Genomic DNA, 11,714 nt, shown 5'->3' on the forward strand with positions numbered 1-11,714 from the left:
TAAATTAAAAACGATAAAATAATTTTAATACTATAAAATTGTCAATATAAACGTATCCCCCATATAATACAGGTTTGTTTTAGTTGAGCTTACTTGACCATTTCATGCAACAATTAAATCCCCCATAGAAATTCACAGAATTTGTATAACTATTTCCTTATTGTCACCATGTTAATGAGCATTACATTTTGCAGTTTTACTTATAACCTTGCATGATTTTCCACATACCCTTGTCGTGAATTTTTACAGGGTTTTCCTTTGCTCTCCTTGCCTGAAAACCTTCTTTTAGGGGTGGTAAGAAAGTCCTTGAAGATGGTCGTGATATTGAAGGCAAAGCAACATTGCCTTGTTCAAGAGAAGACCAAATTTTTCTATTTGGTAATCTGCTGGCATACTTATTTTGTGTCCCCGAAACCGAAAGCGGCAAGGATGAGCTAGGCACCCCATTAACACGTCTATACATATCATCTCGATTATATTTAGGTTTCGGTTTTACAGCCAACTTTTTGTCATAGTTACTAGTATCTGATAGCACAATTTTTCGTTCGCCTTCTGCTCTCTTTGTTGAAACTGTTATGCTGTCAATATTTATACCCTTTGGAGCTGGATGAAAGTGCACCTTTGTAGTTCGTTCTTTCCTTCCTGCTCTATGTGTATCTATTGTATGTTGTTCACTAGTCATGTCATTATAATCACTATTTCTGGTGCTTGCAGTTTCTACAGTGAAATGATCGTTATACCTTTTACGTGTTCTTCTCTTCTTACCAGGTGTAGTCAACATATCAGTGATCGATTGTTCGTTTCTTCCATGATTTTCAGGAACTGGTTGGTTTCTCGTCTGCTGAATCTTTTTAACTTCCTTTTTGGACTCCTTTTGGCTTTTCTCCTGTTCATTATATATGTGTCGTAGATCAGTTGCACATTCTCTTACAACCTTTACTAGATCAGTTATTCCATTTTTATCTTTACTATGACTTTCTTCAACCACATCGTCTTCTTCGTCGGACATATATGCTTCTTTTAGTGCTCTTCTGATGGCTGACATGCTCATGCGCTGTCCAGACCTACCTGCATTTTGTTTTGACTTAAGTTTTTTACTTTTAACTTTGTCAAAAAGACGAAAGTCATTGTCGTCGGAAACACATGATACAGGTTTTGTATTACTTTTGTTTCCGTAAGCATCATTCACTATGGCAAATAAACCTGAGTCGTGCCTTTCCTTTACAATTTGTAACGCTGTCTTTCCATCACAATTAATTTTACTCAAATCGAGACTGATTTGTCGTTTTAGGTGGGCGTCAACTAGTAATTTTACCAAATTTTTATTTCCAGTTTCGCAAGCATACATAAATCCTGTAAATCCATCATTGTCTGTTATATTTACCTCTAGTGATGGCTGAAACATACAACAATACCTACACATTTATCTCATTACTATAGTACATACTAAGTACACTAAACAAACTGCGATGTTTGACAAAACAAGATTGTCACAATATATTATAACTTTAAGACATATACTTCGAATTTGACATAAGCGGTCAGCTCAGTACCAGAATGATATGAAGATTCTATTTTTTTAAATTATCAACTCCCTCACCTTGGCAGCAATATACAAACTTCCCCTGCATATATAGGATATGCATTCCCCTACTCATTTGGTATTCAAGAGCTTTCAACTTCTCCTTGCATGGACTTTATGAAACGTCTGAGCAGAATATTGATGAACCAGGGTTATATCAAAGAACGTTTCCTCCTTTTTTCTAAATTAATTCATCAGAGATACCAAGACCTTGTTGATAAATATATCGTATCGCTTCCCAAATAACACAAGGTTGTCTTGAAAAAGAAGGGCGAAAGATAGCACAGGGACAGACAAACTCATATATAGATCGAAAATAAACTGACCACAGCTAAAAAAGAAAAACAAAAACAAACAAAAAAGTATACAAGACATTTAACATAGAAAACTAAAGACTAAGCAACACGAACCTCACCAAAAACTGGGGGTTGATATCAGGTGCTCGTATAGGTTCTAAGTATCAGCTTAATGTCTAGGTTTTTTTTTATTTGTCTTTATATTATCAACATTAACTGATATTAATCTTTTTGCATTCCGCCATAACGATTGTTATTGTGCCGTAGTCATTTCTGTGTTCTTGTCTTCATTTCTGTTTATGTGTTTTGTCTTTATGTCATATTGTTTTTCTAAGTTGGCGTAGTGGTTTGCTTTTACCATTAATTTAATAACACAATCTTTACTGCTGTATCCTTATTTTTGACATTTATACCTTCTATTTTATAGACATAAGAAGATGTTGTAAGAGTTCCAAAGAGACAACTCTCCATACAAGTTACAATAAGTAAAAGTATTCCATTATAGTTCAGAGTATGGTCTTCAACACAGTTATTGTGACCTTGTTTTGTTCACACATTGCTATCAGTAAATTGGATTCTGTACCAAGTAAGGAACTGAAAGTTGTTTTCCATTCGTTTGGTGAATTTGAGCTATTATTTTTCAATTTGATAAGGAACTTTTCGTTTTGAATTTGCTTGGAGTTTGACCTATCTTTGTTATTTTACTTTTATAGCATACATATTACTAACATGTAAATGTTATATATATATATATCACGTTCCTGCACACACAATTTTACGCACAAAAAGGAAACCATACATCAATACATAACAACAACAAGTATATACATGTATAGGAACATAGAACATCGTGCCAAGCTCACATTATCGCACCATTTCAGAAAGTTCCCGTTATGACGGACAGGTGTAACGAGTGTCAAGTTACCATAAACTAACGTGGGACGAACGAACAGACGGGCGGACGGCCAAACGGTTGCATAGAGGGAAAATATGATTCCGTCATCTGAAGTTTGACGATAATCTGTTGAAAGTAGATATAGGAAGATGTGGTGTGAGTGCCAATGAGACAACTCTCCATCCAAATAACAATTTAAAAATTAAACCATTATAGGTTAAAGTACGGCCTTCAACACGGAGCCTTGGCTCACACCGAACAACAAGCTATAAAGGGCCCCAAAATTACTAGTGTAAAACCATTCAAACGGGAAAACCAACGGTCTAATCTATATAAACAAAACGAGAAATGAAAAACACGTATATATTACATAAACAAACGACAACTACTGTACATCAGATTCCTGACTTAGGACAGGTGCAAACATTTGCAGCGGGATTAAAAACCCTTTTTTAACAGAAATAAACTCTTTTGTAAAAGTATTTCAAAAGATTTGGTTTGACGCGAATTAAGAAACATCAATCCGTTTAACTATTGTTTGTATATGCCTTATTTGTGGTATCAATTGTCGTGAAAATGTGAATCGATTTAGTTAATTTCTTGACTATTTTCCACTAAGATAATAAATAAATTAAACAAAAATTCGATCGCTCACTATATATAATATATTTATGATTAATTTTTCATGTTCGACTGAGAATCGTGTTGAACAAAAAGTATTTGTGTTTAGGGTTTCCTCCCTAAAGTTCGGTTTTCTTCAATTTGCTGATTTTCAACCTTTGTGTAAATGGAGAACTGCAGTTTTATCACGAGTAACAATCAAAAGTGTCTGGTATACATTTTAGCAAATTGATTTTGGTTAGTAGGAATACATTTATATCAAGTTGTGTCTGATTATTCTGCCGACTAGCTCAAAACATAATCTGATACCTTTAGACCTTGCAGAAGTTTTGGCTTTACATGTAATGAGTGCTAATTTTCCTATTATAAGTTATGTAATTAAAAAAATAACACTGAAAAGTTGTTTTAATATTGCCGTGAAGATTTTTTGCATTTATGGCCATATACCATAAAATTCATATCAAATTTCTGATTTTGATTCATTAAAAAAAAAGAAATAACAAAAATACCGAACTCCAAGGAAAATTCAAATCGGAAAGTCCCTTATCAAATGTCAATACCAAAAGCTCAAACACATCAAACGAATGGAAAACAACTGTCAATTGAATTGTTGCCATGTGATACATTGCACATTCGGATCTCACCTGTCTGAGAAATAGGTTAATCGTATCTTCTTGTTCACAAATACAAGCTGACATGAATGCTGTTTGACCTTTATTGTCTTGTAGATTTATATCTGGTTTGAAGTTTAAGATTGTTTTCAAAAGAGCTAGACGTCTAGTAGGATCGAACACTTTCCGCACACAAACCATTAGTAATGTCTCAGATAAACTTTTACTGTTAATGTCAATCCATTCTAACATAAGATGAACCTACAATAGAAAAGAAATATATTCCGTTATGCATTCTGTGATTATAGATAACACAGAAGTATTATGGTATCAAATCTTTGGATATTTCAAGTACTGGTAGCATGAGTGTTAAATCTGATTTTATGCCAACCCAGTAAAGTTTCAAATAAAGCTGCAAGATATACAAACATCTGGTTGATGAAAAAACAACTTGGCATTTGTTTAATCAACATAGAAGATATATAAAGCATGAACCCGCAATCATGCGAACAGACAATAAATGTCTTTTGTCCGGCGTGGGACGTTTGTGCTTTTACATATGACGTTTGCGCTAAATGTTAAATGGACACTTGCGCTCATTTCATATGACATTTGCGATTATATAAATGACATTTGCGCTTTTATGGTATTTACTTCTCATGACTTTCATCCTATTTTATCCGGGCTTTGGACCTGGTAGAGTTAAATAAAAAAAGTCGTATTTTTTAAATTATGGTTAAAAGTCATTTCGAAGCACATTCATGTGTGTAAAAGTCTTTTCATAGCACATTTAATTTAGTTTGTTCCTTATTCGGCGCCGTCATGATACTTTTCTTTTACTACCTTGGTGTAAACAATATTTTATTATGAATTATACAAGTGCATTTTATACATGTTAAAACGGATTAAAACAAGCAACAAGTGCTTATCTTCTCTTACTATACCTTAATATCGTCCATAATATGCATCTGATATGTGTCATTGAATGTTGATTTAGCAATCAAACAATCAACAGTAAAGACTTTTGTCATATAGATCACTATTGGCGAAAGCGGTGTAAACTATTTGTACAAAGCTATATGTTTCATAAGATAGAAGACCAGGACTCTGTATACCTTGTATCCAGATACATTAGGCTACAAAGTTTAAGTTTGTCATATGTCCATATCCATTGACTGCTTGTAATAATATATTTTTTGTCGTATAAATTCAAAGACAAATCGAAGTCATTTTCATTGTGTTTTCAAATGAAATGCAAATAACTTTACAGGTAAGTCTTTGAATGTATACGACAAAAAAAACTAAAATGTAAATATTTGACTTAGATTGATTAATGGAAGTCATTTCAGACTTTCTCAAATCGAAGTCATTTACATTTGTGTTTTGAAATGAAATGCAAATAACTTTATAGGTAAGAGAAAGTCTGAAACGATTTCCATTATTAATCAATCTAAGTCAAATATATTTACATACAGATTATTATTTGACTATAAACACTTTTTATAGATTTTTATAGTTTAGTATTTGCTACTATTCAATTCGAGTCGATATCTTGAGATAATGAAATGATTCAGAAAAAGGCCCGTCCTCTGTTCTTTACCAATGCATAGATTAATACCATCAGTTACAAAAAAAATATCAGTAATTACGATGATTTTAAAAACAATGAGTTAAAAAAATTGAATGGTCGGTGCTTGAGACGATAACTGAGTTTTTAAGTGGTATTTCTGTTCATTATTATTTGCAGAGATATATCATGAAATACATGTCACTGTTATGTGTTACCAGAATATGTTTTATGGAATGTAATGTAATGGAATTTGATGCAACTGCCATACAAGTGAGAGGTTTAGCTAGCTATAAAACCAGGTTCAATCCACCATTTTCTACACTAGAAAATGCCTGTACCAAGTCAGGAATATGACAGTTGTTATCCATTCGTTTGATGTGTTTGGACTTTTGATTTTGCCTTTTGATTTTTGATTTTCCTTTTTGAATTTTCCTCGGAGTTCAGTATTTTTGTGTTTTTACTTTTTTTTTATGACCAATAGCGTCAGCGCTTAGCACAGTTAAGGATTATTTTTGATAGGGAAATATATTTTTGCAACAGGTTTTTCTACAGATTGTGTTCTTAATTTTATACATTTTACTTTTTAACTATTTTTAATAACTGATACAAATCCATCTTTTATATCAAAATAGTAGTCTGCAGCGATCTTAAGATATTGTTAAAACATCGAAGAACACATCGAAGAAGTTGTAATGCTATGCGATATTGTAACGATTAACTGCCGCTGGTACTTGTGGGAGTACATTCAACGGGGAATGGGCCCTACCTCTTACTTGTGTAGCTCACCTGGCCCAATGAGTCAATGAACCTCTAGTTTAATGAACTTGGCAGTTGTATTTCACATTGATACGGAAAAGTGCATTTGTTAAAGGGTTTTATTGCAAGCTATAGGAAATTGTTTCAGGAATGCATATCAATTAGTGGCTAATTACTTGCACGTAGACACGTAGAACACGACAGGCGATTTCCAAATCAGGGACTAAGTGTTGTGGTTATATACATATTAGGCATCATGATTTCTGTTGTTCTGGAGCCATTTAAATCCAGAAGGCGTTATAATCGATACAGAGTTACTAATTTAAATCGAAAATTTTATTTTTGATCTGTTTTTAAATTTGATATAGTTGCGTTGAAATATGATAAACCTCCTGACATCAATGGTTGCTTAGGGACAATAAAAACTTCACATGTAAACCTGAAAGTATTTATTGATTACATTCTGAGTGTCTTTATTTTTTCTCTGTATCAAATAAAATTAATTCATTTGATTTTCGAAAGATTCTTCCGATCACCAGGGAAAATCGACAAGATCATGAATAGAGTGTAAATTAATAAGAAACTTTCATTTTAAAATCAACTCTACAAGCATGTCTTCCATTGTATCATATATTTTTACTTGAAAGCAGGCTAAGTGCATTACGCTGAACAAACCAACCACGCGTAGTTGAATATTCTATTTTCTAATTGAATATTTATTCCGAAGCCTTGAAAATAAGTTCACTTGACGTTCAAGTTAGACTTTTAATAGTAATTAATATTTGATAAATTTACGAAAAACATAATTGTTTATAATCTATTTATACACACAATTTATAGAAGAAAACCCAAAAATGTTCATTTATTTTCTAATATCTGTCGCTGTACTTATGAATTTCATTCATACCTCATGGTTTATTATATTTGAGAGCTGTATACACATAAATATGGAGTACAAATATTTCATGGAAACAAAATTTGAAAATGAATTGCTTTTCTAAGTGTTGTCATTGAATTCATGCTTTTTAGCCGAAAAAGATAAACAAACATGAATACCAGTTATAACTGGTCTGACTTATTTAAAACGATATTTTCATACTGAACATCTTGGAAGCATATCGTCGTCGATTTATCGCCCGTCCGTGCGTTTAATGCTCATAAAATATAATTGGGAGGGAAGCTTCTATGGGAGGGGGAGGTGACCTTCTGGTGTCTAAATTAAAATCCATAGACTTTTTTAAAGAAATTGTCAAATTGTAGTTTTTATCATGCTTTATCCAAAAATATAATAAAAAGTATGGGTCACCGGTTTTTTCACACTACGCGTTGTGCAAAATTTGTATATTCTATATAGATTATGCATGAAAAACCATATTTTGTGCAATAGGAAGACAACACATAATTTTAAGATAAAATATGATAGATAGCTCTACTGATATTCTTTCAGATAAGAAAGAAGAAATATTGAGGTCACCCTACTTGTTTCTGGCTACATATTAAAATAGATAAATTCACAACACATTATATTGTAAAATTACTTTGTCTAAGGTATCTCCCCTTATATCTGAGTTATCTACCTTTATTTGGAAAATTGTTATAAAATGATAACCAAAGCAAAAATATTCCGGTTTTTTTGGTAAAATTCAGCTGTAATAGGATAAAACATATAACTTTCTATATTAACATAAAAAGCCGTATACATGAATAACATACTACTCTCGAAATTTGCACATCAAATATCTAGACCGAATTGTTTCCACGTCAAAATTCAAGATGGATGAAAACACCCAAGCTACTGGGTGTCTTCATCAAGCTACTTTAAATAGACATACCGACCGTGCAAGGGCTGTATAGCCAGTCAAGGTCGTTAAAAACTTCCATTTTTTGTTGTAAATAGATTTAGGTGTTAATTTGAGTTTTTCTTGCTTTAAAAATTAAAACAAAGCTTATTCAGATGTAAGGTATAGGGGAAAGGACGACGCTTATTGATTTTTCGGGTCAATAGATCAAAGTTAAAAGTCGATTTGATAAACGGATTCCTGAACAAACTTGTTTATATAGAACCCGGAGAAATTATCCCATTATTCAAATAAGGTCATAAATGAAAAAGAGCACGCGAGTTGATATTAAACCAGAATTGAATATATAAGATTGTTTCACTTTTACATCATACCATTGTTTATGTCGTGTACAAGTTGTAATTTTGTACAGACTATCATTTTGTACATATTATAATTTGTACGATGCAAAAATACAAGTTATAACATGTACAAAACTACCTCATACATGTTATAAAATGTACAAAATATTGCTTAAAAATTTATCTAACTTGTACAAAATTACAGCACATGCTATAAACCTCAATAGTAGTTTCATCATGTACAAAAATTTTGTACATATTATAACCTGTAAAAAATTGCAACTTTGTACACGACATATATATAGGTAAACATCATAGTATGAAATTCTTCACAATCTTTATTGCCGCGAGATGAAATATCGAAACTTCATTTATTTTTTTATTTTAAAGAAATATTTGTATTGACCAAGCAAGTGCCTCCACACCAAGCCGGCTAACCAGGGTCATTTGAACCCTTCATAAATAATTAACCCAAAGACGGTTTGCTACGTCCTAACAAGCATACATACTATTTAGTACCTTTGAAAGATAAGGCAGATCAAGTTAGAGCACTCACTGTTGTAACGCACTTGCTTTCACATGATGTATAGTATCGAGGATTGTTTGATGAATATTTGGTTTTGATAAATAATTATCATTAAATACACATTGCTCTCTCAAATCATTAAATAAAACAAATACTGCCTTTTGTCTCGGGTAATAATTAAGCGATTTAATTAACTTTTGAAAAGAAGTAAATCCCGAATACCCGGTATCGGTCAATAAATCCTCAACGAACGGTTATTGTATGATGTTGTTTTTCGAATACAAGCAAGAGTCAAACTTCATTTCAAAATGTCTTTCGCAGTAGCAATGTAGTTTCATTGCATACGGGGTATATATCTCCCAATTGATACGATATTCCCGTGCTTGCATTTCTTATCATGATTTTCTTGATAGAGGATTACTGCTCACAAGGAAGCTATTAAACCAAGAGTTCCAAATGGTGAAGTTGAAATCATCCCTTCGTAAATTTTACGGACGCCATCACGAGTTGGTTGACCGTTATGGAATAACCGTTTCACAAATGATATCGGATATGTTCCTTACGTCGTAACTACAATCCCCTTCCCTACATGAATTTGACCTACCGAATTAGACTATTTACCGGATTTGTAATCACATAAGCAACACGACGGGTGCCGCATGTGGAGCAGGATCTGCGTACCCTTCCGGAGCACCTGAGATCACCCCTAGTTTTTGGTGGGGTTCGTGTTGTTTATTCTTTAGTATTCTATGTTGTGTCACGTGTACTATTGTTTTTCTGTTTGTCTTTTTCATTTTTAGCCATGGCGTTGTCTGTTTATTTTAGATTTATGAGTTTGACTGTCCCTTTGGTATCTTTCGTCCCTCTTTCATTGAATATTCGAAATCGTAAAAAAATATTTTAAGTTTATGATACAGACTCTCCATAACATTCAATTTTCTGTAAGATTTTACCATGCATCTTAAGTTTTGAACGTGAAAGTAAAATAGATACAGGCAATTGCTTACATCTAAACAGACTTTTTTGTTAAATCTTGAGACAAATCTAGATGAACATAAATGCTTTTGCAAGCGTTCTTGCTTGGTAGTATACTGGTATACATACTGACATCGTATATGCATCGAACTTGTAGGAATTCACTGTTCAGTTGTTAAAATAAAGAAAAAAATTGGACGTTATGTCAAAATATGATATTACACTTCTTTATCAAATATAACAAACTTTAAATTGTTTGTTTTTTACTACAAATACTTTTATTTCAGTAAAACCAATATATTTTTTTCTCCTTCTATTAGACTTAACGAGACTATGTATATATGGGAAATAAAGTACATAGAATTACTGAATAATAATAAAAACCAATATATTTTTTTCTCCTTCTATTAGACTTAACGAGACTATGTATATATGGGAAATAAAGTATATAGAATTACTGAATAATAATAAAATGTCAAAAAATTATCTTCATCGGCTATATCGTTAAAATGTGCATTGCATGCATGCTATAGTATTGCCTAGTCTTTGAAGTCGGAGTTTGTAACTCTATCCAAATATCATTTTAAATATTAGTGTATAGCAATATAATATTTCTCACAGAACGTAACCAAAAACTAGTGCAATAAATCTTCAAATTCATGACGTCATCAACGTTTAAATCTTAGTTTAAACCAATTTTTACTTTCAAATATTATATTGCTATACAATAAAAGGGTTATTGCATGAATATTGGGGAATATTATCCCTCGTAGAACATATATTGCACTCGCAAGCTCGTGCAATATAAAATTCTACTCGGGACAATATTCCCCAATATTCATGCAATACCCTATAATATTATTTGTAATTAATTATTTCTACTAACCTGTCGAACACTTCCATTTTGTACAATAAGATCAAAAACACTCATTATTATTCCGACACTCTTTCAAAAAGTTGTGTTGAAAAGTTTTCCAAAGTCATTCTGTTTTCTAGACCAACAGCATTGTGATCTGAATTTTTCCATCAAAATCTATCTGAACAGGAATACAGACGTAACCTTTCATGAAGCTATTTAATCAAACTTATGGTCACTGACGTGAACATTATGACGAAAACAAAATCAACATTTATGTAAAACTTTTGAAATCGATTTCCATGTAGATATATTGTCTTGAATATTGATCATATGCACTTTGCATTAGGTAAATCAATGGCTTGGTGGTACCAATTACTTATTATTCTATATTCTATACTTGTTCTTTTATGTCACTGCGGTTGTTTTAAATTTACTTGTAAGTAAATATAGTTGTTCATCTAATCCAACGATTTTTTTTTATATTGGTTGGAATTTCCATATGTTTTTGTTAAAGTGAATCGATGGGACACTTTGGTTTGATTATATGCCTGGTTATCTGACTTTAAAGCTTGAATTTAGGCTATTGTGTTTTTTCCTATTTAATATATGAAAAAAAAGATGAAATTGAAACAATGAACTCTTCACAAGAGACGAAATGACACAGAAATTAACAACTATAGGTTACTTTACGGTCTTCAACAATGAACAAAGGCCATAGAAAACTAACGACCTTACCAATGTACAAAACATATTGAGAGGGATCCTGACCCTCTCTTAATCTGAGACAATGGTGTAACAGTAAAACTTGAGAACGATTTATAAAAATCCTTTGGCTCTACTCATCAGATGGATACCATTAAAAATATGTCTAAAAAAAAAAAAC

General features: G+C 32.1%; 1 protein-coding gene across 1 annotated transcript; it reads right to left on the reverse strand.

The window, feature by feature from the left end:
- LOC134695083 (uncharacterized) lies at positions 1-11,055 on the reverse strand. The gene is made up of 3 exons (XM_063556278.1): positions 10,859-11,055; positions 4,039-4,266; positions 1-1,396 (listed from the first exon to the last, which is right to left on the reverse strand). Exons 1-3 carry the CDS (start codon positions 10,901-10,903, stop codon positions 197-199), a joined length of 1,473 nt encoding a protein of 490 aa, XP_063412348.1. The 5' UTR covers positions 10,904-11,055; the 3' UTR covers positions 1-196.
- Positions 11,056-11,714: the final 659 nt, after the last annotated feature.

Source organism: Mytilus trossulus, chromosome 1, assembly GCF_036588685.1.
Source record: "Mytilus trossulus isolate FHL-02 chromosome 1, PNRI_Mtr1.1.1.hap1, whole genome shotgun sequence".
Classification (NCBI taxonomy): Eukaryota; Metazoa; Mollusca; class Bivalvia; order Mytilida; family Mytilidae; genus Mytilus; species Mytilus trossulus.

Bases quoted from the DNA above. Each gene is read 5' to 3' on its own strand.
- LOC134695083 (XM_063556278.1), bottom strand. From the start codon at position 10,903: ATGAGTGTTTTTGATCTTATTGTACAAAATGGAAGTGTTCGACAG. The intron at 4,267-10,858 runs GTTAGTAGAAAT...TTTCTATTGTAG, and splicing joins AAAATGGAAGTGTTCGACAG to GTTCATCTTATGTTAGAATG. The intron at 1,397-4,038 runs GTGAGATCCGAA...TGTATGTTTCAG, and splicing joins TTAACCTATTTCTCAGACAG to CCATCACTAGAGGTAAATAT.